This window comes from Pteropus medius, unplaced genomic scaffold (assembly GCF_902729225.1).
Source record: "Pteropus medius unplaced genomic scaffold, Ma_sr-lr_union100, whole genome shotgun sequence".
Taxonomy (NCBI): domain Eukaryota; kingdom Metazoa; phylum Chordata; class Mammalia; order Chiroptera; family Pteropodidae; genus Pteropus; species Pteropus medius.
The window spans coordinates 8945728-8973161 of NW_024356249.1; the positions used below are offsets into that span (position 1 = coordinate 8945728).

General features: G+C 36.6%; 1 protein-coding gene and 1 non-coding gene across 3 annotated transcripts in view; both read left to right on the plus strand.

Moving 5' to 3' along the window:
- The window catches only part of COPG2 (coat protein complex I subunit gamma 2), a 110596-nt gene that overhangs the window by 19122 nt on the left and 64040 nt on the right, over positions 1-27434 (plus strand). For both annotated transcript variants that reach the window (XM_039861069.1, XM_039861070.1), the window contains exons 6-11: positions 9904-9979; positions 11782-11874; positions 12869-12955; positions 14037-14194; positions 25633-25766; positions 26287-26354. In XM_039861069.1, coding sequence (XP_039717003.1) covers positions 9904-9979; positions 11782-11874; positions 12869-12955; positions 14037-14194; positions 25633-25766; positions 26287-26354 — 616 coding nt within the window. The remainder of the gene's footprint in view (positions 1-9903; positions 9980-11781; positions 11875-12868; positions 12956-14036; positions 14195-25632; positions 25767-26286; positions 26355-27434) is intronic.
- On the plus strand, positions 27260-27378 carry LOC120601377 (5S ribosomal RNA). Its single transcript, XR_005652425.1, has one exon. It is a non-coding gene; the product is annotated as a 5S ribosomal RNA (ribosomal RNA).

A 27434-nucleotide genomic window follows, 5' to 3' on the forward strand; every position in this document is an offset into this window, starting at 1 on the left:
GTAGGAGGCCATGAGCCAAGGGTTTATGGGTGGCCTCTGGAAGTGGGAAATAGGCGAGGAAATGGATTACTCTTACAGCCTCCAAAAAGGAATGCAACCCTGCAGACACCTTGATTTTAGCCCAGTGAGACCTGTGTTGGACTTCTAACTTAAGAAGATAGAGAAATGAATGTCGTCTTAAGCCTTTAAGTTTGCGCTAATTTGTTATAGCAGCAATAGAAAACTAATAGATTTTGCAATATAGAAGTGCATCCAATTAATATGTCGTATACCTTAAACTTACATAATGTTATATGTCAATTATATCTCAGAGCTGGGAAAAAGAAAACGTATAGAGATTTTGGTACTTGAAAGTGGGGTACTGCTGTAACAAATATCTAAAAATGTGCATGTGGCTTAGGAATTGGGCAGTGAGTAGATGCTGGAAGAATTTTGAGGAGCATGATAGGAAAAGCCTTCATTGATATCAATATCAATGAAATATGGATGTTAATGACTCCACTAAGACTCAGAAGTGAGGGGCAAGATAGAGATAGTATTTATCACTTTGGAGGAAACTCAAATCGTTGTAAACAGACTGTTGGTCGAAATACGGGCATTAAAGGCGCTGCTGGGAAGGGCTCAGAGGAAAATGGGGAAGATGTTAGAAAGTGGAAAAAAGGGCATCCTCGATGTATAGTGACAGAAAGCGGAAATAGTTTCCTGCAGTTAAGTGGACGTCTAAGCAGTGAACTTGGATATTTAACTGAGATTTCCAAGCAGAGTGTTGAGGCGCAAGCTGTTTTCTTTTTGCAACTTATAGTAAAATTTGAGAGTAGAGAAATAAATTGAGAGACCTGTTAAACAAGAACCAGGAGTTCTTCATAAATATCAAATTATTAAGGTGCACACCCGAAACTAATATAGTGCTGTATGTCAGTTATACCGCAAAAAAAGAACCAGGAGTTCTTGATTTTGGAAATTCTTAGCCTACTAAAATGGCAAAGATCTTGAAATCAAGAGATTCATTAGGAAAACGCGACCTAGGGAAAAGGTTACTCCATAGCCTTTTGCTAAAACCCCAGAAAGATGAAAAGGTCAGAGTAGTCACTCACGCAGAACACTCCGAAGAGATCAAGGGCTTGACTCATAGAGTCCCTCAGCTTCTAAGCAGAAGTCAAAAACAGTGGTGAGATTATCTAGGCAAGATCTGTGAAGGAGCCTCTTGTCTAATGGAGTCTCTGGACGTATATGGCAGTCCCTTGAGAATCTTATACCAGCAACAACATTTCCAATTTTGGCTAAAAGGGACAGAGAGAGGGCGAAGTGAAAGATGGCTGTCAGAGCCCCAAATTCTACAGGCAGGAAACAGGCTGATAAGACTACTCAGCTTTAAACACATGGTGTCTTTCATGGAAAGGAAGGACGGCTGTGAGGGTGGAAGTGCGGGCCCACGGGGTAGAGCTGAGAAGCCTAGCTAGAGAATTCTGCCGAGGACTTGAAACCACTTCTACTTTGCCTATCTGGGTTTCCTAATTGCATGAGACCGGTGACTCTCTTCCGTCCATTTCTCTTTTTGAACAGGAATGTCTGCCTCTCTTATCCTCTGGCAGTCTCACCCTGTATTTTGGGAGCCAAGAACTTGCTTTCTAGTTTCACAGGTCTATAGGTGGAAAGGAATTTTGCCTCAGGATTGATTGATTACACCGAGTCCCACCAATACCTAACTTAGATGATTTTGATAAGATTGGGACCTCTGAGTGAAACTTAGATTAAATTTTAGACTTTGAGTTGATGCTATAATGTGTTGAGATTTGGGGGGACTTTGGGATGGGGCGAATGTGTGGGGTGAATTTTGCCTATGAGATGGGTGTAGCCTTGCAGACCCAATGGTTTTACTTTAGGCAGTGAGACCTATGTTGGGCTTTTAACCCACAGAACTGTAAGATAATACATTTTTGTTGTTTTAAGATAGTAACTGTGGTCTTTCATTACTGCAGGAATAGAAAACTAATATAGATGACCATTCTACATACATAGTTAATTGTGTTAGCTTGATAAGAAACCACGGAGATTAAGAAAACCTATAGGCAGACTCTTCACAATATATACGAGTAGCCAGTAAGCACATGGAAATATACTTCATGTTAGCCACCAGAGAAATGCAGGTTAAAACCTCAGTGAAGTATCACTCCATACCCACTAGCATGGTTAAAATAACAAAGCCCGACACCACCAAAATCAAGCCTGCTCCAATATCGAGTACGTGGAACAGTTGAAACTCTCGTGTGTGTAGGTGGGAATGTGGTGTCAACATGAAAACGTCCAAACCTGTCGAGAATTTTTCTAAGTTTATTTGAGCCAAACTGATGCCCTGTGCTGAGGAGCAAGATCTCGTGCTCTGGAGAATTAGTTTTGTAGCTGCTTTTACGAATTCGAAATTGAGGGAAAGTAAGAAAGATTACATGAAGGTAGGAGAAAGCAGGATGAGGATTATAGGATCTTTAACAAGATTATGGGCTCTCCGGAGGGTGGTTACAGTTTAAGTTTTAGAAATGTAAATTTTATTTCATTTTATTTATTTTTTATTAAAATTATTGAGGTGACATTGGTTAATAAAATCAGAGATTTTAAGTGTACAATTTAATAATGCATATGTATATTGCATTGTGTGTTCACCACCCAAAGTTAAATTTCTGTCATCAAATATTTGACTCCCTTTACCCTTATCTACCTCTCCCTCCCTTACGTCCCTCTGGTAACCACTAGTTCACTGTCCGTGAGTCCGTTTGTCATGTTTGTTGCTTTCAGTTTTATGTCCCATAGATGAGTGAAATCATATGGTTCTCAATTTTTTCTGGTTGACTCATTTCACTTAGCATGATAATCTCAAGGTCCATCCATGTTGTCTCAAATGGAAATATTCCATCTTATGGCCGAGTAATATTCCATTGTAAATATGTACCACATCTTTATCCAGTTTTCTATCAAAAGATGCTTCAGTTGTTTCCATGATTACAGTTTATTTCAAAGGCGTGTTAACCTAGATGCACAGAAACAACAGACAGGGCTTGCTTAATGCAAAGATAAACCTTTTACTAAAAAGTTATATGTCTGGGGCAGGACTGCCCACCATGACCTGCCCAATAGGAATTTATGATCAGATCACCCTGAGAGGTGACTTTCCATAGAACCCTTTTTTTGGTCCACAGTAGAATGGTACAGTTGCCTTAAAGTTTGTCAGTGTCTTAAAGTTAACAATATACCTACCCTGTGAAGAGTAATTCCAGTGCTAGATATTTACCCAAGGAAAATGAAAATATATGGCCACAAAAAAGACTACAAGAATTTCATAGCAACTCTATTTGTGATAGCCCTGAATGGAGACAACCCAAAAGTTCGTCAGCTGGAGAATGGATGAACAAATTGTGGTATATTAATACAGTAGGCTACTACTCAGCGAAAAAAAAAGAACAAATAGTTGATTTCGGGCAACAACACAAATTTCTAAAACGTGTTGGTACAAAAGAAAACATGATTATATAAGTCTAAGACCAGCCCCGACTCATCTGTGGTGATAGAAACCAGAGTCTGGCAAGCTGGAGGAAGTTGACTGTTAGTGAGCATGAGGGAACTTTGAGGTGATGGAAATGTTCAGTGTTTTCTTTTGGGTGGAGGTCACATGAGTGAGTACAGTTGCCAAAAGTCATCTAACTGAGCACTTAAGCTACACATTTTTATTGTATATAAATTACAACTCGGGTTTTAAAAAATAAAAACATGAAGAGATTTAGTTAAGGATGGTAAAGTATGTTGACAGTCTGTGTACTGTTCTCCCCCTGTCTGATAGACTCACCCAGTGAAAGTATGCATCTGAAGATTGCTTAGAATTCTGGAATTGAATCCTGAGGAATGATCTAGCACTCACATTAGGGAGTAGGATTGGGGAGGATCGGGGAGGTATCAGTATGTGATAAGTTACATTCCTTGTCTCAAAAAATTAAACGAACAGTTCACATGCCATGCTTTAGGAAGAAATAGGTTGTGGCAACTGTTATCCAACAGGCAGTTTTGAAATCAGTTGTGGGGATACTGTGAGGATTTGGGTAGGGGGAGGACAATGCTGTGAGGTTCCTGAGGAACTGAGAAGCTGTGTTCATCCACTTACTTGGTAAGAGATACTCAAGCCTGAAGCAGCCTTTCTACTTGAATGACGCTGCTGTCCTTGAATATTACATCTGAGGGGTCACTGCCAGGACTTGGTTTAGAACAAGAAAGGAAATGAAATACTATTATAATGTGATTTAGCTACCACTATAGTGGAACTTCTCTCTCACAGATCTCCAGTAACCTCTTAATTGCAAAATCTAAAAGCCAGTTTTCAGTCCACATTTGACTTGACCTCTCAGTTTTAACATGGTTAAACACTCCCTGAAGTTCATCTTTGGCTTTCAGAACCAGTCCTGAATTTCCCCGCATCTCTGAGTACTCCATTTTATTCTCAGAAGACACTGCGTGTCTTCTGCCTGCTTCCTAAATGCTGGCATTCCTGGGGTTCATTTCAATGCTGCTGCTGTTTCCCAAACCCATCCTGCTATTTGATATCCTGTATATTTGTGCATGTTTCTCCCTGTGCCTGTAGTTGTCCTGTTTCCTCTTCCACTTACCTCAAACATCTTTATACGCATTGACTTTCCTGTTCTTGATAGATTAGTTATTGTCTCCTCGTTTGTGCTTTTAACACTTTGGTTTTAACCTCTATTCTAGTATTTAATACATTGTACTGTAATGATTCGTTTATATGTTTTTCTGACCTTTCTATTGTTCCTTAAAAACAAGAAACATCTCATAACTCTGTCATCAATTGTCAGAAAATTGCCCTACATGTATTAGACATGCATTAAAAGTTTGTTGCCTGAATTAAGCAAAGGACAATCCACTTTCTCTCTTCAGTCAAGGGGGCTGGAATCATAAAGATTGTTTCTTTCCCTATCTCAAGAAAGCACTCACATAAGAAGAAGTGGAGAAATGTGTGTATATTAGGTTTCTCCAGAGAATAGAACTAATAGGATATCTATATGTATATAGATAGATATAGATGTATGCAAAGAGACTTACGATGGAGGGTTGGCTCATGCAGTTGTGATCTGCCATCTGTGAGCTAGAGGCCTAGGAAACCCAGTGGGGTAATTTCTTTCCACATCTGAAGGCCTGAGAACCAGGAGTGCCGATGTGCAAGGGCGGGAGATGTCCCAGCTCAAGCAGAGAGCAAATTCTCTCTTCCTCTGCCTTTTTGTTCTGTTCAGGCCCTCAGTGGATTGGATGATGCCCAGCCGCCATGGTGAGGGCGAGCTTCAAAGCTCATCTCTTCTGGGAACACCCTCAGGAGCACACACCCCCCAGGCACACCCCCCTCCCCAAAATGTTTTGCCAGCTTTTCGGGCATTCCTTAGCCCAGTCAAGTTGATATGTAAAAGTAGCATCGCAGTGGGTTCAGTGGGTGTTGAGAAACCTGTGTGCATCCCGCTTCCCTTTCCTCTCTGCCCAGCCGACGAGCAGGCTGCCCTGGTTTATCGAGATTAATGCCTGTTCTCTTTTAAAATGAAACTATGGAAGAGCTTTGAGGAAAGATGATGAAAATGGTGCCAAGTCTTAAAATTTCTTCTCCGCAGCCTAATGAGATGAGTAACAGTAGATAAAAGGGAAAGCCAGGGGACTTCTAATTGTAGTCAAGATGGAGTAAGACCACTGCAGGCTAACTCCAGTGATTACAACAAATCCTCTGGACAGAAAAGTACAGAAAGCAGCTATCTAAGGCTTCTGAAAAGTGAATGCAGTAATAGCAGGTTCGGGGAGAGAAAACAGTAATTAATGAATAACCAATATGCGAAGAGTGAGCTTCATGGTTACTTTTCCTCTTTATACCCCGGGTGTGATACAAGGGCAGGCTGAACAGGGAAACTATAGTGGGCAGTGCCAGCGAAGACTCAGAGGAGGCCCATCTCTCTGGCCTGAGCACCGGGTTACAGGCCCTTGCAGGCTGGGGAGCATGGGGGGAATCCTTGTTTTAGTTTTCCTGTTTACTTTCCAGTCTTGCCGTGAAGCCAGACCCAGTTGTAGAAAACTCTACTATGGCATGGCCAGTGTTACAGACACCTGACACTCTGGGATAAAACCTGTCCCTGAGAAAGGAGGCCCCTGTGGTGTGAAGAGCAGGGGGAAAATCTGTGTATTTTTTCTGTCTTCTCTTACCTCTTTGTCCTGAAGACCCACTTAAACAGAATTGTGTGGTTGCGCAAGGAGTTAAACTCTGAAAAAGTTCCATATTTCTGACTAGAAGAACTGGGAAAAGGAGTCTTTCAGGGCCAGAGAGGTTGATTGTTTGCTAAAATGAAAACATCACTGTTCTCGGGGGCTTTTAATAGGACGCAGAGTCTCGTGACATAATATTAAAAATGTCTAGATACAATCCAAAATTAGTCAACTAGGAAAGACTGACCAATTCTCAAGAGAAAAGATAATCCATAGATGCCAGCCCCCCCATTACGTAAATATTGGGATTATTAAAGATTTTGAAACAGCTAATGCAGCCATGCTCCCTAAAGGTGAATGCTCTTGAAATGAATAGAAATTCTCAGAACTATATGTTAAAGATCCAAATGAAAATTTTAGAAATGACAAAGTATAATATGCAAAATAAGAATTTCATTGGCATTCAATAACAGAATGGATTTCTTAGAGGAAGGGTCAGTGAGCTTGAATATAATTCAATAGAAATAATCCCAACTGAAAACAAAGAAAATAGAGTAAAGTCATCTCTTTTTGAAAGCTATTTTGCTGGACATAGAATTCCGGATTGGCAGTTATGTTTGTTTTCTTTCAGTTCTGTAAAGATACTGGATCGGTTTCTCTAGAGATCACTAGAGTATCATTTCCCTTCAGCCTGACACACTTTATAATGTTTCCTTAGAAACATTTCATTTAATATCTAATATTTACTGGTGAGAAATACTTAGTTTACCTTCCTCTGAGGAAGTTTTTATTTCACTTTTATTCCTCAAAGATATTTTTAGTAGATATAGAATTCTGGATTGTCAGTTTCTTTTGTTCTGACGTCCTGTTTTCTAATGAGAAATCCACAGTATTTTGAACTGAAGTTCCCCTATAGGTAATGGTCATTTTTCTCTTGAACTGCTTTCAAGAATTTTATTTTGAGTTTTTAGCAGTTTTATGTAGATTCCTTTGAGTTTGTCTTGTATACATTTCACTAAGCTTCTTGAACCTGAAAAGTTATTTCTTTCTACAAATTTGGAAGTTTTCAACCATTATTTCTTAAAAAAATTTTTTTTTGACAGCAATCCCTTCACTTCTTCAGGGACGCCAGTGACATTGCTATATTCCCATAGGATATAAAATTAACGTATAAAAATCAGTAGCCTTTATATAAACAAACAACATACATAAAAAACCATTACAACAACACATTAAATGCTTAGGAATAATTTTGACAAGAAAAGCACAAAACTTAAGTAAAAAAAGCTTAAGTCCTGAAAGACTCAAAGTACACTCGAACAAATGTAAAGCTATCCTGTTTCTGAATAGGTCAATTCAACATGAAAATTTTAATCCTCACTAAATTAATTTGGAAATAAGGTGCAATCTCAGTTAAAAAAACCAACCGGCTCTATTATGGAGTTAGAAAATTTGTTAATAAAGTTCACATGGAAAAACAAACATGTAAGAATAGCCAGGAAATAACTAAAAAAGGAAAACCATAAGGGAGGACTACCGCTACCAGTCAGTAAAATTTTAAGGCCTGTGAAGTTAAAACAGTTTGTTAAAGTTAAAACTAGCACATAAATGAGTAGACCAATGGAATAAAATTGTGTGATGACTTTGTAATGTGTCACCTTGGCCATGCTGACCTACATTTTTCAGAACTCTGATACAAATGGAAAGTACAGAATTAGACCATTATACACATGGAAATTTATATGACAAAGGTGGCATCTCTAATCACTGGGGTAAACGTATTTTTTAATATATGATGCTGGGACAATTGAGTAGCCACTCATGGAAATATGAGATCCATATTTCATATTACACACATGAGTAAACTCTAAATAGGTAAAGAATATAAATAAAAAAAATAAATAAAACCGGACAAGTACTAGAAGAAAACAGGAGTGCATTCCATTCCTCTTTAACCTTGGCGTAAGGAAAAGCTTTGTTAATTGACTAAAATTCCAGAGGCAATGAAACAAAAGATCGATACATTTAACTGTATAATTAAAAAAAAATTACATGGCAGAAACTCTTTAAAATATGGGATGAGTCGGGTTTGCAGTATTCCAAAGCTGTGGTACAGTTCTTCTTAATCTATTGTCATGGTATCCTACACAACATTGCTATTTTATGGCAAACGTGGTGTGACAGTGGCTCATGACTAGGCGATCCAGTAGTTTTACTCTGTTCTGCTTCACCTAGGAGCCAGCAGCCCAAGGCAATGATAGGATTGCCTCCTGGTTGCCCGGTCGAGGTAGTGGGCTGGAGAGAGGACCCTGTGAGTTGGAGTATTCTCCAGAATGCGTGTATGCATTGACTCGATGGCCAGTGTATGTGCTGCCGCCGATAGATGTATTTGTATGTTTAAAAATATATAGATAGTAAATTTTTAAAAATCTGCCAATATAGAAAGATTTTCAAGTTATTAAGTAAAAAAAGGAAGGTACCAGAAGAGTGAAGATCTATTGGCATGCATTTTAATAAGTCTCTGTGGTTTTATTTATATATTTCAAAATTTCCTTAAGAAAACATGGCTGTTCACAAGGCTTATCTCTAGTTGAATAGTTCCACAGGCTAGGGCAGGTGAGGGGACTTAGACTTGATCTTTTATACCTTTCTGAATATTTTTAAAATGTATTGTTATATGAATGAAATACTTTTATAATTGAAAAAAGGCAAAAAATGGAAGGACTAACAGTTATTTACAACTTTCTCCTCTTGGTGTCCTACGGAGTGAGTTGAAGTTGTGGCTGTTTTCATTATTTGAGGGGAGTCGAATGAGAGGGGAGATGGATAGTTATTTGGGGGGTAGTATAAATGCACGAGGACAAGGGAGGGAAGGTAAAAGGTTGAATAATATAAAAGCTAAAAACCTCTTTCAAGTATGGACATGGAATTTAGCATCTCAAGCCACACTCCTCTGCCTGTTTTCGAAACACAGCAGGAAGGTCTGAAGCCATTAACATCTGCCATTTTAGAATGCCTTGCCTGAGAGAGAGAGACCTCATGAGTTCATTTTATTTATTTACTTTTAGTTTTTTGGTATGATGTTCATTCATGAGTACATTTTTACTTTTTTAGGCTCTATTTTCTAAAACAATTTTTTTCCAAGTTATTTATTTTTAAAATTTTTTATTTTTAAAAATTTTTATTATGATGACATTGGTTAATCCAGTAAATTTCAGGTGTACAATTTAACAGTAAGGCATATATATATATTTGCATTGTGTATGAGTTCATCATTTTAGTCAGTTTCTTTTAAAGTTATATGTAATCAGATGGGCTTTTAGGATTTGGGATTTCGGGTTGGGGCTCTCTGTACCATTGTCTGTTTTTTATACTAATTACCACTATCTAAAATGATGTATTTATTTTGTTGATGTGATTATCATCTCTCTGTTCCCACTAGGATATAAACTTCATGAAGGCAAAGACTTTGTTTTGCTCACTGCTGTGTTAAGATTTAGAACAGTCTTTTAACCAATAATTTTAATACTTATCCAAAGAAGACGCTCAGTAAATATTTGTTGAATCAGGAGCTGAGTTAAGATAATTGTGGGTACAAAGGGAATTAGCTAGGGGTGGACTCCACAAAAGAGACTTTAAATGATCCCATGTAACTAACTTGATTTTTCTTAGTCTGACCAAGGACATGACAGGAAAGGAAGATGTGTACCGAGGCCCGGCCATCAGGGCTCTCTGCAGAATTACTGATGTAAGTTTCTCTTTGTTTTCCTGATGTGTCAAAGACACCGTGCGTATCAGCCATGGCCGTGTAAATTTAGTAGGATTCCCTAGTCTGACATTGTGAACCTTCAGTACAGGCATACACCGTTTTATTGCACTTTGCTTTATTACGCTTCACAGATACTGTTTTTTGTTTTTGTTTTTGTTTTTGTTTTTACAAATGGAAGGTAAGACCCTCCACCAGCAAAAAGATTACGACTTGCTGAAGGCTCAGATGGTTTGCATTTTTTAGCAATAAAGTATTTTTTAGTTAAGGTATGTATTTTTTTAAGATATGTTATTGCATGCTTAATAGACTACAGTATAGTATAAACATGACTTTTATGTGCACTGGGAAACTCCCCAAAATTGTGACACCCTTTATTGTGAAATTCACTTTATTGCGTGGTTGAGAACTGAACGTGCCATATCTATGAGCTATGCCTGTGTAATAGAAACATGACCCCCCAAAAGGCTTCTTTCAGATTTTGTTTTTCTTTTTGTTTATTTAGATTAGTTTATTTTATCTCTCTATTTGCCCTCATAGTCTTTTGTTATAGTCAGGGCACATTGTTTGCAGAAAACAAAAACTCATTTGAATTTAGCTTAAAAAAACACTTTATTACAGGATATGGATCTCTCAGAATTTGAGGTAAAGCTTACAACCAGATGCCAAAGCAGGAAACAGAGCAGTTCTCAGTAACTCAGCAACAAGATTTTTTAGATGTTTACTATTCTAGTCCATCATTTACCAGGCTCAAACCTCCTCATTCGAATATTTGAGAGAATCTGGTTAGCCATCAGCCAGCTCAGTGGCTTGTATACACCTGGGTCTGAGTCAAGTGTTTAACCTTGACTCAGACTGTCACCTCTAGAGAGTTGAGGTGGCATAGTTTGTTAGACAGTCACTTTCTGAGAACTCTGAGTAGGAAAGGTTAAAATGGAGGGCAGGCTGGACATCGCCAAGTAAATCGAATAATATTTCATCTATACTCATGCTTGGATATATTTTATGTATATCACTGCAATCTTAAGTTTTAAAGGTTGAGCAGGATCAAATGGTAAATCCAGATCCTCGAAAGAATAATAAAAATGGCTTAATACTTTTTGCTGCTCACCTGTTTTGTCATGGTTATTTTTGTCCTGAATATTAAATTAGTGGCATAAGACTTAATGATGCCAATCCTAGCAATAAGACTCTCTTTATCTGAATATTGATCTCAGTCTGTTTACCCATCTTCATCAGCTAGCATCTTCCCAGTGCTAAGCTTTCTTTCAGCTAAATTTAACAAGAGCTTTATTTTCAGAGGATTTCATATTGAGGGTTCACAATAGTATATTAAACATTGAATTTCTTACGTATCTAAAATAATCAGGGATTACGTTTGACTTATAAGTCCATATAAAGTATATCCCCTTCACACACAGATATCTTCAGGACTTCAAAAGCAGCTTTCATCTCCATCTAGAAATGTATAACATCCTTGATAGGTTGAGCCCTATTTATATATTTCCTCAAACGGGAACTCTCTACTTCGAGATAGTTTATTTCAGTGTTGAACAGTTATTCTTCCTTAGTTATGCCCCCAAATGTTCCTCCTTGAAGCTTCCACTAGGTTGTCTGGGTTCTGCCTCCTGGTATACAATTGTTATATGATAATCCTTATAATGCATTCTAAATATATTTGCATAGAAACAAATATGTGACTGGTTTTTGTAAATTATTTTGAGGTAGTAATTTTGCATGAAAATATTTTGCTTCATTAGCTTTTTCTCTATGAATGTTATTAGGGAACAATGTTGCAGGCCATTGAACGATACATGAAGCAGGCCATTGTGGATAGAGTCTCCAGTGTATCCAGCTCAGCACTGGTATCTGCCTTAGTAAGTGAACAGTATGGTGCAGTGGCTGCCCGGTTTTTATGCATGCTACAATTTCTAGTTGAAAAGCAAAGTATCTCTATGATTCTTTCACAAATGAAACATTAAAAAGAAAAAATGTGTACATCTCTATTACTTCATCCAAGAGTGTTTTATCTGCCAGGGGAGCATTGAGCAATTAAAATGGGCAGTTAAATACATGAAATTTTCACATGTTGGAAAGGTTTTGATAATCAAAAAGTTATATTGTACACATAATGACGATGGCATGTAAGGGCTTGGTGGGAGACTGGGAAGAAACTCAGGGTGGATTTCTTTTTGCAAAATCTTCCTTTATGACCCACACTTCTACCTCTTGCCTCTTTGTCCTCTGCTTTCCTTGGTGCCCTGTGTCTTCAAAGTCCTTCAATCCTGTTCCACTTCTGAATTTCCTCCCAGGAAGTGGTCTTGTTTTAGTAATACCCCTTCCCTCCCTCCCTCTCTCTCTCTCTTTTTATCAAAACAAAATTTATTCATTATAACCCATCACATTGCATTCGATTAAAATTGGTTACTAATGTGTGAATGGATTCATTCATCTGAATCACAAGAGTTTCTGGTTCTGGAATGTAATTGGTCAAGTTTAATAGCAGGGGATGTATTAGTACTGTGATTTTATTGCTAAGTGAGTTTCCTGGAAGTAAAACCTATAAAGTTAACATTACTTAAGTACCATTCTATTAACTATCCATACCCTTCTGTCCCTCCCCTCTCATTACTTCCTTTTACATACCTCTCAGCCCACAAACATACACAGTACTCACCTTTGCAAAAGGATCATGGAGAAAGTGTTTCTGGTTTATTTGTTGCCTCTGGAGCAAAGACTTGAAATAGACTTATAAAGCTACATAGTTGTCTCTTTTTTTGGAAATTTCTTTTGGAAAAGAAAACTAACTCACATTTCTAACTTTCCAGTGACCATGTATTTTCTAGTCTCATTTTGTTTTCCTATATTTAGCACATGATGAAGATAAGCTATGATGTGGTTAAGCGCTGGGTCAATGAAGCCCAAGAAGCTGCTTCAAGTGATAATATTATGGTCCAGGTATGGTCATTGAATCACATTAGTTTATGTCTGGAGATCAGCAATCTTTAACCCTACATTTTAGGAATAATTTATTGATTCCCCAGATGAATATTAGCTAAAGGCTAATATTAAGCAGCTTAAAATTAAGCCACCTATTAGTGCATATTCTCAAGTAGATATCCCATTAATTATGATTACTGATACAGGCCTCGCTAATGTTCAGTAGAAGCTGTTAGAATGTTGGAGGAAGAATCTTATATTCAGTTGTAGTTGAGGTGCTCATTTGAAATGTCCTTCAAATGCATTTCAGTCTTTTCTTTGTAAGATAAGTTGTGCAGAAGGATGTTAAATTCTAAGCTTTTCAGGCCTTGATTATAGTAGACATTATAAAAACAGTAATTTTTACTTTGTGAAACTTTAAAACCACTTTGTTGGAAAGAACTTTTGATATTCATTAGGCTATTCCTAATTAAAAGGAACAAGATTAAATTCTTAACTGGCAATTTTATGTAACATGCTTCATTTATATTTGAGAGGGCACTTACTTATCCCTGTTCAGTGTTTATAACTTCTCATGTTAGCATTTTCAGTTATGAGGAAATAGAGGAGTAATTTTTCCCTTGGGAAACGCTCTTGCTCTCCTAACTCCGATCATTATGCTTTTACACAGAGTGCCATGATAATACGTACACTCCTTAAGCCTAATTTAGGAGATGAATCCTTTAGCTACTAACATGGTCACAGATAATTTAAAGCCACTTAAAGATCTGCAACACTGGTAAAGCCTTGAACCTGGGAGCCTTTTTACTAAGGACGTGGGGGCACTACTGAACCTGATAAAGCCACCTTCAGATTGTATGTCACCTCCTTAGTATTTGTCCACTCTGAATTTACAACTTCTTGGTGGTAAATTAGAAGCTCTTATCCTTTCGGCCTTGCCTGTGTTTGATTCAGTATGAAAAAGATACTCTGTTTGTATGCATTCGATTTGGCTATCTTTTTATTAAAAATCTAGTTCCAAATGATTCTGTTTTCATATAAGTTTTGTCCTCTTCCTACTCAGATTTCTGCATATTACATTCTTTTTCTTGTTCTTTAGTACCATGCATTGGGAGTCTTGTATCACCTTAAAAAGAATGATCGCCTTGCTGTTTCGAAGATGTTGAATAAATTTACTAAATGTGGTCTCAAATCACAATTTGCTTACTGCATGCTGATCCGAATTGCCAGTCGCTTACTAAAAGAAAATGAAGAGGGGTAAGTGTCTTCATCTTTATCTAAACCTAGTAATTTTCTGTTTGTTGGTTAATATACCTCATAATTTATTTCCTTTATGAATATTTTTCAGGCAGTGCTGACTTTATAGATGGATCTGATGGTTTCCAAATTTTTTAAAAGATGGGATTTCAACTACTTTTTTTTTTTACCTTAATGTATGCACTGATATACATGTTTAACAGATTATGATTGCTAATAATACAGTAATAAACTGATATTGAACCAAAAATAGTTATAAATCTTAGGGTATGCAGTAATTAAATGTGAAAGCTAGAAGTGACATAACGATATCTTGTTTATCCCTTTTACATTTGTGAAATAATGTTGAAGTAGTGCATTTAGTGACTTATTTATTTAAAGGGCATGAGGGAGAAAAATAGAACTACACATTCGTAAGGTCCTTATATTATTCATGAAGTAGCGTTATATCATTTGATGGTAGACTGTGGTAATATAAGGATGAATATTACACCCTATTGAGTAACCAATAAAAAATCCTAAAAGATATAATGTAAATGTCAACAGAGAAGATAAAATGGAATACTCAAAAATACTCAGTTAAGCTTTCTGCTTCCAGTAATGGTGGAGTAGCTTGGTCATATTAGCCCTCCTGCAAATAATGGTTATATCGTTAGTATAGAACTATACCTTCCCCAAACAAGAAAACCCACAGCTGTTTAAAAGTATTGGTGAGTGGTGAAAAACACATGCAGTCTGGAGGGAAGTTGCTGCCTGAAAGACATAAGCTTTACTGGGTGGGGTTTGTATCTTTCTGGCTAGTCTCTTGAAGGCAGTTCACACATCCTGGATGTGGGAATCACGGAAGGCCATAGCATTTACTGGACAGAGGGGTTAGAACACAGTTTGAGACTGGAAGAGTGATGAAAACTTACAGTGGAAATCCTGGAAAAGAGGGAGCCACAAATGAGATGAGCCTCAAAATAAATTTTAAACTCTACAAAAGTCCTTGGCCAACCACCAAACTGTGTGTGTACACTAGGGAACCTGTAGTAGCTTTGAGCTGAAAGAACCGTGCGGAGAATTTGGCTGCAACTCATAATGGAAGGGATAGTTTGGAGTTTGATCCCAGCCAGGTTAACATCATAAATGCTAGTGTCTTTGCATCATACCATTCACAATGTCCGTAGTCATGCTCCATATAACGATGTTTTAGTCAATGACAGACCACATAAAAGAAGGTAGTCCCATAAGAAGAATTTCTATTGCCTAGTGACATTGTAGCTGTCATGATGTTGTAGCCATTACAAAGTAGTGGCACAACACATTTACATGTTTATGATGATGCTGGTGTAAACAAACTGACTACTCTGCCAATTGTATAAAAGTATAGCACATGCAATTACATATAATACTTGATGATAAATGACTACGCTACTGCTTTACGTATTTACTATACTTTTTATAGTTATTTTAGTGTACTCTTTCTAATTATAAAAAAATAGTTTACTGTACAACAGTATGTGGTGTTACCTAGGTGTTACATAGGCAGCAGCCTCCTATATATCGTGTTTACCACATCTCTCAAGTGCATCGTTTTCTCTTGTGCTTGATTTAATCTCATGTTTTGTTCATCATCATGCCTGAGCACCATTAGCACCCACTGCTAATGATGCCAGTAAGAGGCCACATTGAGTGGTTGACCTGGAAATGAAATTGAAAGTGATTAAGGACAATGAAGGTGAAAAATCAGTGATGGTTATTGCTTGCCAGTCGGGCATGTGCCATTGCGCTAGAGTTACAGTCTTGAAGAACAAGAACAAAGTGATGGAAGCTCGTAAGGGATCTGCTTCAATGAAGGCAACAAGAATTAAAAATTTGAGAAGGGTCTACATCAGACATGGAGAAACTTCTAATGACCTGGATTAAAGACCAGACATGGAATCATGTTCCTCTCAGCACGGTGATAATCACAGCCAAAGCTGACTACCATGTCGAATTTACTGCTAGCTCTGAATGGTTTAAACAATTCAAGAATTGTTACTCATTACGTAATGTGGAAGTGAGTGGTGAGGCTGAGAGTGCTGATGTGAGGGCAGCTGAAAAAGTTTTGGAAACTCTAGATAAACGGATTGTTGAAGATTACTTGCCAGAGCAACTATTCAATGCACATGAAACTTCCTATTCTGGAAACAGATGCCTAAAATGACTTTTCATCCATAATGAGGCCAAGTCCATGCCAGGTTTCAAGGCTTTTAAGGACAGGGTAACAGTCTTGCTTGGGGGCAGTATTGCAAGCTACAAATTGAAACCCTTTGTGATCTGGCACAGTGAGAACCGCAGGGCCTTCAAGCATATCAGCAAGCACATGCTGCCAGTGTACTACAGGAGCAGTAAGAGTCACGGATGACACAGCTCCTCTTACAAGATGCCCTCCTGAACTATGCCAGTGAACTGGAGAAGGACTCTTTGGAGAATAACATAATTTTCAAGATTTTGCTTATTGCTGAAAATGCTCCTGGACATCCTTCTTTTATTAGTGATTTTCATCGCGATATCAAAGTGGCGTTTCTCCCTCCAAACATCATCTCTTTGATCTATCAATGGATCAAGGGTTATAGCAGCTTTTAAAACCTACTGCCTGAGGACTTTTGCCCAGGCTATTGCTGCAGCTGAGAAAGACACACATGCAGTGCTGAAAGGATTGCAGCATCTGTGACTGCTTCAAGAACATTGGTCGGGTTTGGTGCGAAGTCACCAAGGAGTGTATGAACGGCATCCGGTCAGCTGGTAGAAGACACTGAGTAGGTTCGTCCATGATTTGTCAAGGATGAGGAGGTTGCAAAAATCAAGACTGTGGTTGAGATGGCAGTGTCTTTAACCTGGATGTGGATGAGGGTGACATTGGGGAACTAGAGGTGGTTCTTGAGAAACTGACTAAAGGGGAGTTGTTGGAACTGGAATAGGAACGCATAAAGAAGAGTCTAGAAAAGCTGCAGAAGAAAAAGAACGCCTAAGAAAATTCACAGTGAAGGTTTAGCAGAAGCTTTGTAGACCTCAACAAACTCCTTAAAGTTTGAAAACATGACCCCAACATTAAAAGGTTTTTGTTAAGAGAGGAATGTTCATGATCCATTATCTGGTTATGAGCAAATTTATGATGGGAAAAAAAGAAACCAAGCAAACCACCATGGACATATTTCTGAAAAGAATGACACCTCCTCAAGAAGGACCTCAGGCAGGCCATTCAGGGGGTGTTCTAGAAAAAGGCATTGTTGTCATAAGAGAGGACAGCTCCATGCCTGTTACTGTCCCTGAAGACCCTCCAGTGGGGCACGACGTGGAGGTGGAAGTGTGATACTGATGATCCCGACTCTGTGGGCCCAGGCTAATGTGTGCCTGTATCTTAGTTTTTAACAAAAAGGATTAGAAATTAAAAAAATAAATGTAAAAGTAGAAAACTTACAGAACCAGGATATAAAGTATTTTAGATCAAAACACAGTGTACTTGTGTTTTAAGCTAAGTGTTATTACAAAACAATTGAAAGTTTAAAAAGTTTATAAAGTTATAACTTTTTCACTTTATAAACATATTCAGTTTCCATAGAGGAAGGCGTGGGCATTTTGGGGGGACCATTCTGTCTGCTACAAGTACAATAAGCTGAGGTTAATTATTGAAGAAAGAAAAAATTTTTAAATTTTAGTGCAGCCTACATGCAGTGTTTATAAAGTCAGTGTAATGTCCTAGGCCTTCACATTCATTCACTGACTCACCCAGAGCAACTTCCAGTCCTGCAAGCTCCATTCACAGTGAGTGCTCTATATAGGTGTACTTTTCTATAGGTATATTTAGATGCACATTTGTGTTACTTTAATGAACACAGTAGGCAATTGTAACATGCTGTATGGGTTTGTAGCCTAGGAGAAATAGGCTATACCAGATAGCCTAGGTGTGTAGAATACTATTGCCATCTAGTTTTCTGCAAGTTTATGTTTGCACAATGACGAAATCACATAATGACCCATTTCTCAGAACGTATTCACGTCATTAAGTGATACATGTCTGTATACAGTAAAAAATTGCTAGAAGTGCAAAGAATTTGGAAAATGTGACCAATAGTTAAGAGAAAAAGCATTCAATAGAAACTGACCCTGACATGACCCAGATATTGGAGTTAACAGACAAAAACTTAAAAGCGTCTATTATAAATTTGTTAAAGACTTTAAGGGGAAATAGTTACAATGAACAGGGGAAATGGAAACTATAAAAAGGAGCTCAAAAGAAATTCTAGAGCTTAAAAGTCCTCTACCAATCAGAATTCAATAAAGAAGCGGAATCCAAAGGGGATGAATATATAAGATTTATTACAAGGAATTGGCATATACAGTTTTGGGGCTTGCTAAAGCAAGTCCAAAGTCTGTAGGGCAGCCTGTCAGGAAGGGAAGATCACAGGCACTGTGGAACTCATGAGCTCTGGCCGAAGCTGCTGTCCACTGGCGAAATTTGTCATCTCACGTTTTACTATAAGCATCAAGATGAAACCAGGTCACACCTTCAACACTTTTCTTGGAAATTTCCTCAAGTCAGTAGCCAGGTTCTTTGTTTATAAGTTCTGCTTCCCACATAAAACTGCAGGACACAGTGTCACTAAGCTCTCTGCCAGTATATAGCAAGGATCCACCCCACTCTTTACAGTAACATGCTCCTCACTTCCTTCTGAGCCCTCACCACAGACTTCTCCAAGACTGGATTTCTAAGTCTGTGAGCCCTCACTGGCAGTGTCCTTAAAGACCAGATTTCTGGAAACTGTGTTCAAAGCAGTTTAGACTTTCTTTGTCATGTGCCCCAAAATTCTTCTAGCTTCCACCCACTGCCTGATTCCAAAGGCAGTTCCACGATTTTAGGTGCTTAATACAGCAGCACCTCATTTCCAGGTACCCAAATCTGTATTGTTTTTTTGTTTTTTTTTTTTATTGCTGCCATAACAAATTACCATAAATGGCCTGTCATAACATCCACTTGTGATCTCACAGTTCTGTAGGTTAGACATAGGTCTCGTGCGCTGAAGTCGAGATGTTGGTGGGGTGCTGTCATTTACCAGAGGCTTAGGGGAAGAATCCACTTCAAATCTCATTTAGGATGTTGGCCAGATTTATTTCTTTGTGGTCATAGACTGTAGGTCCCTGTCTACTTGCTGGCTGTCAGGGGTTGGTCTGTGCCAGTAAGGTTAATATTTTCAGTTTCCATGGAGGAAGGCGTGGGCATCTTTGGGAGACCATTCCGTCTGCTACAAGTACAATAACTAAAATGGATAATTTGCCAGATGGACTTAACACCAGGTCAGAGATGGGTAACCAAAGAATAAGAGTTAGTAAATTTGAAGATAGAGCAACAGGAAGTAACTAATTTGAAGAACAAAAAAACAGATTAAAAATTAACAGCTTCAGAGAACTGTGATATCAAGTGGCCTGCCACTTAATACGTAATTGGGATTCTAGAGAAAGATGTGAGAGAATGGAACAAAAAAAGATGTATGAAGAAATAATGAACACATATTTCCCAGTATGCATTCTGGCGGTGCACGGTTGATCTAACAGTCAAAGATCAACAGAATATTCCTCCTTTAAAGAGTAAAGGAGAAAAATCTTAACATCTTAATGGATACAAAAAAAGCATTTGATAAAATTTAATGGCAATTTGTGATTAAAAATCTCTTTTCAAAGAGAGAATGGAAGGGAAAGGGAACATCATTATTCCGATAAGGGTACCAACAAATCTCTAGTAATCTTTATACTTATTGGTGTACTATTAAAATGTTAAAGGCTTTCCCCTTGAGGTCGTGAATGAGACAGGGATGCCTGCTAATCCTATTTTTTAAGTAGCATTTTACTGGAAGTCCTACTTGGTGCAATAAGTCAAGAAAAAGAAAATATCTGAAGATTTGAAAGAAGACATAAAACTGTCTTTGCAGACATGATTGTGCTCATAGAAAATCAAAGTAATCCTTATATTATCTATTAGAAATTGATATCAGACTTTACCAAGGTTATTGGATAGGACAATATTCAAAATCAATTATATTATATTCCAGCAGTTAAGGTAAAATTCCGAAAAATGGTACCATTTGTATTAAAATCAAATCCTTAGGAATAAATCTAACAAAAATTGTGTATATTTCTACACAGAAAATTATAAAATGTTACTTAAAGTGTAACCTGAATACATGGAGGAATGTATCTAATGTTTTTAGAATATTCAGTACCGTAAAGATGTGACATCTTATTTCGATATGTGGATTCAATGAACCACACCCCCCCACACACACACCATTCAAAATCTCAATTGGCATTTTTTAAATACCAAACAGAAATGCATACATTTGTGTGTCAAAAGACAGACAAGGATACCTTTAGTACTATTATTCATAATAGCCCTGGAATAGAAGTAATCCAAATGTCCATCAATGCCAGAATCAAAAAATAAATTGTAGTATATTCATACAGTCAATAGTAGACAACAGTGGAAATGAGCAAATTACTTTTAAATGCAACCACAGAGATAAATCTTACTAAGAAATCACAAACAATACATTTCATATAGTTCTTTTTATTTCATACTTAACAGGCACAACTTATCTATAGTATTAAAAGTTAGATAATACTTACCTTTAGGGCAGCATCACAGTTGTGCTTGGAATGTGGCATATCAGAGCTTCTGGAATGTTTGATAGATTCATTTTCTTTATCATGGTAGGTTTTTAATAATTCACTTTTGATTTGCACATGTAAGTTTGCGATAATTCACTTATGATTTAGTTATCTATTTTTGCAAAGCAGATTACTGCAAAGCTTAAATTTTTTAACATCCAGGATGATAAAAAGAATCTTCTAAAAATTATATGAAAGTAAAGAAATTTGGTCCATAGTTTTACTTCACATTTCTCTCAGCTGCATTACATGCTGATTTTGAGGGTATAGCAGCCCTTCTCTGGTGTAATCAAGGACTAGGATCCAAACCTTGCAGCTGTATGACATGACATGCTGGTAGCAGGAATCTCCATGTCAACCTTCATGGAAGTACCAGCCACTCCACTGGTTTAATGGGAAAGAGTCTAAGCATTGTGATTGACCAGAAAAGATTTCTTTACATGTTCAGCTGAGTCCAGTTGTTACGGAAATTCATAGGAATCCAACTTTTTTTCCGGGTGGCCAGCAGATCAGTTTTGAGCGAAATCACTTTTACCCTGACTTGTTAAATCTACTTGTTAATTCTCAGAATTTCTCTGGCAATTCTTTTTGATTTTGTATGTGTATTCTCATAAATGGCATGTCAAAAAAAAAAATGAGTTTTTTACTATAAACTTTCCTCTTAGTACTTCTTTTACTGAGTCCCATAAATTTTGGTATGTCATGTTTTTGTTTGTCTCATGGTATTTTCTAACTTCCCTTTTGATTTCTTTTTTGACCTATTGGTTGGTCAGCAGTGTGTTTAATTTCCACATATTTGTGAATTTTCTAGTTTTCCTTCTGTTACTGATTTCTAGTTTTACTCCATTGTGATTGAAAAAGATGCTTGATATGATTTAAATCTTACATTTATTAAGACTTGTTTTGTGACCTAACATGTGATCTATCCTGGAGAATGTTCTGTGTGCAATTGAGAAGAAAGGGTATTCTACTGCTGTTGGGTGGAATGTTCTGAGTAGGTCTCTAAGGTCCATTTGGTCTGTCATGTTCTAGTTCATGAACAGAGACTGTTTCTCCATTTATTAAGATTTCTCAGCAGGGTTTTGTAGTTTTCACTATAAAAGTCTTGCATTGTTTTTATTAAATGCCTTTCTAAGTATTTTATTCTTTTCTAATGCTGTTATGAATTGAACTGTTTTTATCGTGTTTTAGATTAATCGTTGCCAACATATAGAAATACAATTAATTTTTGCATGTTGATCTTGTATCCTATAACCTTGCTTTTGGTCATTTAGTGTCCTTCCTCTCTCCCTCCCTCCCTCTCACTCTCTCTCAATGTCTGTGTGTATATTCCTTGGGATTTTCTCTGTACAGGATCACGTTATCTATGAACAAAGGCAGTTTTACTTCTTTTCCAAACTGGATGTCTTTAATTTTTTTTTTTTTTAAATTTCTACTCAGCACAATGTTGAGTAGAAATGATGAAAGCAAATATCCTTGCCTTGTCCCTGATCATAAGGGGAAAGCATTAAGTATGATGTTAACTGTTGATTTTCTAAAGATGCCCTTTATGAGGTTGAGGACAGTCCCTTCGACCTTTAGGGTTTGTTTTTTTTAGAGTATTTTTCATGAATGGTATTAGATTTTGTTAGTTGCTTTTTCTGCATCTAGTAAGATGATCACATGGTTTCTATCCTTTGCTATTAATATGGTATATAACAAATTGATTTTCTATTGTTAAGCCAATTTTGCATTCCTGGGATAAATACTACTTAATTATGGTGTAAAATTCTTTTTATGTGTTGCTGGATTCAGTTTATTGATATTTTGTTGAGTTCCATGTCTATGTGAGGAGGGATATTGGTATGTAGTTTTCTTGTGAAAATTTGTCTTTGTTGTCCAGGTAATACTGGCATTACAACATCAGTTGGGAAGCAGTGTACCCACCTCATTTATTTTCTGAGTTTTTGAAGGGTTGGTATTATTCTTTAAATATTTGATAGAATTAACCAAATCATCGGGACCTGTGCTTTTCGAGGGAAGATTTTAAGTAACTAACTCAAGGGTCTATTCAGAGTTTGTGTTTCTTCATGAGTCAGTTTTGGTAGTTTGATTTTTTTTTAAGGATTTGTCTATTTTATATAAGTTATCTAATGTACTGGCATATATTTGTTTATAATATGCCCTTATAATAATTTTGATTTCTTTAAGGTCAGTAATGTGAGTTTTTCCTCTTGTTTCTTTGTTAGTTTAGCTGAAAGTTTTTCAAAGCACTAACTTTGGGTTTCCTAATTTTTAAAAAATTATTATTATTTTTCTTCATTCTATTCCATTGATCTCTGACCTTTATTATCTCATCTCTTGCTTTGGGCTTGGTTTACTTTTTTTTTTCTAATTTCTCCATTGTAGAAGCTCAGGTTATTGATTTGAGACCTTTCTTCTTTTCTGGTATAGGTGTATAAAGTATAATTTTCCTCCAAGCATTGCTTTAGCTACAGCTCATAAATTTTGATTTGTTGTGTTTCATTTTCATATGTTTTGTCAATTTCCATTTGATATATTCTTGATCCACAGGTTACCTAGACATATGTTGTCTAATTTCCAAATGTTTGGGAATATCTCCTATTTATTTTCTGTTGCTGATTTGTAATTTAATTCAGTTGCAGTTGGGGAGCATACTTTGATGAGTTCTGTTCTTCTAAATGTATTGAAACTTGTTTTATGACTGGCATGTAATCTATCCTTGAAAACTGTTCATTTGCAGTTGAAAAAAATGTATTTTACAGTCATTGGGTTGAATGTTCTAGGTTGAGTTGGGTGATTATGTTGTTTAAGTCTTCCATATCCTTAATGATTTTCTGTCTAGTTGTTCCATCAGTTATTGGGTACGTATAGACATCTCCAACTATTATTGTTAAATGATCTATTTCTCATTTTGTTTTGACAAGTTTTGCTTTACATATTTTGAGACTGTTGTTAAGTGTGTATATGTTTATCATTGTTTTATCATTCCGAAGGGATTGACCTTTTTCTTTATGAAATGTCTTTTTACCTCTTGTAATGTTTTTGTCTTAAATTCTATTTTGCCGATATTAATATAGCCATTCCTGATCTCTTACGGTTACTGTTGTTTCCCATATATTTTCCTATATTTTTACTTTCATTTTATTTGTATCTTTGAGTCTAACGTGTATCTCTTATAGATCGAATATAATTGAATTTTGCTTTTTTAAAATACTGTCTGTCATTATCTTTTCAATGGGGTGTTTAGACCACATTCAATATAATTATCAATATTGTTGGGTTTACCTTTGCCATTTTGCTATTTGTTCTGTGTAAATCTCCTGTCCTTTTTGTTCCTCTTTCTCTTCGACTGCTTTCTTTCTCTATCTCTTTATTAATATTCTCTTTGACCAAGCATGATCGTCATGCCTTTAATTTTTTAATTCTCTTTAATTCTTTAGATATGGTTTCCTTTACTTCTTTGAACATATTTATATAAATTGACTTAAAATCTGCCTAGTAAATCCAATATTTGGGCTTCCTCAGGAGTAAATTCTATTGACTCCCCTCCCCCCATATATGAGCCATACTTTACTATTTCTTTGTATCATAACTTTTTGTCAAAAACTAGATATTTTATATAATATAATATGGCAGTTCTGGTAATCATATTCCCCCCTTCCTCATCCTCAGAGTTTGTTATTGTTGCTCTTTGTTGTTGGTATTTGTTTAGTGACTTTCTTGGGCTAATTCTGCAGTCTTTATCCTTTGTCATGTGCAACCACGGATGTCTCTACTTGGTTAGCTGAGTTGTCAGATAATGATCTGACAGATTTTCTTAAAAGCTTTAAACCAGCATGTCTCTTACCCTTTTCCCAGTGGGCACTTTGTGTGTTGGCACATGCCTTCCATGCTCTTGCAGTTTATAACTCTGCCTTAGCTTTCACTTCCTACTTGCACAAAACCTCATAGTCAAACATCGGTGAGAGTCAGGTGTTTCCTGGGTATTTGCATAGCCTTCCACGTTTGCATGGCCTTTTAGATTTCTAGAAATATATCAGAAATTGTCAAAACTCCCTGTGGACATCTCATTCCTCAGATTTTCCTTTTAAGTTTTTTTGTGCAGCTTCTTATTTGCCCGAACTGCCTCTGGCAACTGCAGTGTTAAACAATTGCCAGGTTCCTTGGGGATATAGGACTTTTGTGGGGGACAGTTTCCTTGGGGATATAGGACTTTCCTCACTGAATGAGCTCTGAGTCATATGAAATAAAGATTAATTTCATGAATGGGGCTTTTCTAGGAAGTACCAATCAGGTCAAATAGTGACAGTTCTCTGGGGACAGGGCTTTTGAGGGAACTGTAGACCCATCTGCCTCCTCCAGTGGCTCCTAGGCTGCTAGCTTTCATAGCTACTATGGTTTTGAGGCTGTTGGTTTCTAAGGCTGCCATGAAACTGGGAAGAGGGGATGGAAATAGAGTAAGTTAAAAAAACACCAGAAAGCTTACTGTCCTTATAAAGATTCAGCTGTTTTTGTTGAGTAAATGTTCCTGGGATTGTTGCAAGCCTTTGGCTAATTTCTAGAATGCTGAAAAAGTTGATTTTTGAAAATTTATGCCCGTGTTCTTATTGTTTTTATGGAGGAGTGGATTTTCAGAGGTCCTTCATCCATAATTTCAAAAGTGTTTCCCAGTCTGTGCTTTTAACCACATGCATATTGCCTCTGTGGTTATTGATATCTAATTATGGCCTGTATATTTTTATTGTCAGTCACGAAAGTCCACTCTTTGATTTCATTGAGAGCTGCTTGAGAAATAAACATGAAATGGTTATTTATGAAGCTGCTTCAGCTATCATCCATCTACCTAACTGTACTGCAAGGGAGTTGGCACCTGCTGTTTCAGGTTAGTCATATGTTTGATAGCTGGCATTTGTTTATATTCTTATGTCTTTGTTTTAAGCTTCAGAGGTCTGCAGGATAAGTATTAAGAATGATTTTTGAACTTTAGCTCTGTGTGTGTGTGTGTGTGTAGCCTTTGCATTCTGATTTGTAGATGAGTTCTTTTAGTTATTCTTTACTTATTTCTCTTTCTGAAGTAACTTTAATGACTTCAGTTCTCTTTAATGTTTAAAAAGCCCATTTGTTCTTATAACTATAAATATTCCTATCCATTAAATTAAAAAATTAATGAGTATAGTAATTTTTAGAACAAATAAACTGTTTTTTATATTTAAAGTTTTTATAGCTCAAGAAAAAGAGCTTTTTCTATTTTTGATGATACATTTTTTGTGTGAATTTTTGATGCCTGTGATCTAATTTCCTTATGCATATGTTGATTATGATTCTTCATATACTGTATTTTCAGATACATGCTATATGGTGAAATGAGCTATATTCACAGTGGTCTTTTTTTTTTCTTCTAGTTCTTCAGTTGTTCTGTAGCTCTCCTAAGCCAGCTTTGAGATATGCAGCTGTGAGGACCTTGAACAAGGTAGGTGTCCCTTTGCTATCTATTGACATATCAATATTTGAGAAACATAAATATTAAACATTTGGCTTTCTCTTCAAGATTAGTAGATGTGATTTATGGGTTTCACTTCTGTAGCACCTCACTTATATTTGTGGCCTTTAGTATTGCCATTTTCACTATTATTCAACTAAAGATTGTAATTCATTTCTGACTTTTAAGCACATTATAGTCAAGAGTCACACTGTCCAATATGATGGCTATTAGCTATAAAGGACTGTTTTCATTTAAATAATATTAAATAAAATTAAAAAATTAATTCCTCAGTCACTCTAATCATACTTCTTGTGCTCAGGAGCCACATGAGGTCAGTGACTATCATTTTGGTCAGTGCAGATATGGGACATTTCCATCATTGCAGATAGTTTTTTTGGGCAGTGCTGGTCTGTAGTAGCACTGTCCAATAGAAACAAAATGTTAGTCACATATGAAATTTTAAATCTTAACATAATCACTTAAAATTTTTAAAGGATGAGATTAATTTTAATATATACTTACCTTAATATGTATAAAATGTAATATTAATATGTAATCAGTATAAATTTATTGAAGATATTTGTCTTATTTTTTCATATTAAATCTTTCACATTGAGTATATATTTTATATTCACTGCATCTCAGTTTAAACTAGCAACATTTCAGATGCTTAGTAGTAACATGTGGCTTTGGCTACCATAAGGCCTGGGACTAGAGGATACAGTACAGAAATAGGATAAATTAAATAACCATAATAATTTAAAATAAATAATACTAAAGTTTAATGCAGTAGAAGACTTGTCATAAGGCAGTATGTGATTGATTATAAATTAATTGTATGAACAATTGGAGGAGAGAATTTAGAGGAGCCTTTATAGAACAGCTATTTGAGGGTCTACAGTTATGCCACCCTGAACAAGCCCGATCCTGTCTGATCTTGGAAGCTAAGCAGGGTCGGGCCTGGTTAGTACTTGGATGGGAGACCACCTAGGAAGACCAGGTGCTGTAGACGTAAAAAATAAATAAAATAAAAAATAAGGGATTGTAAGCTGACAAGGTCCTTGCAAT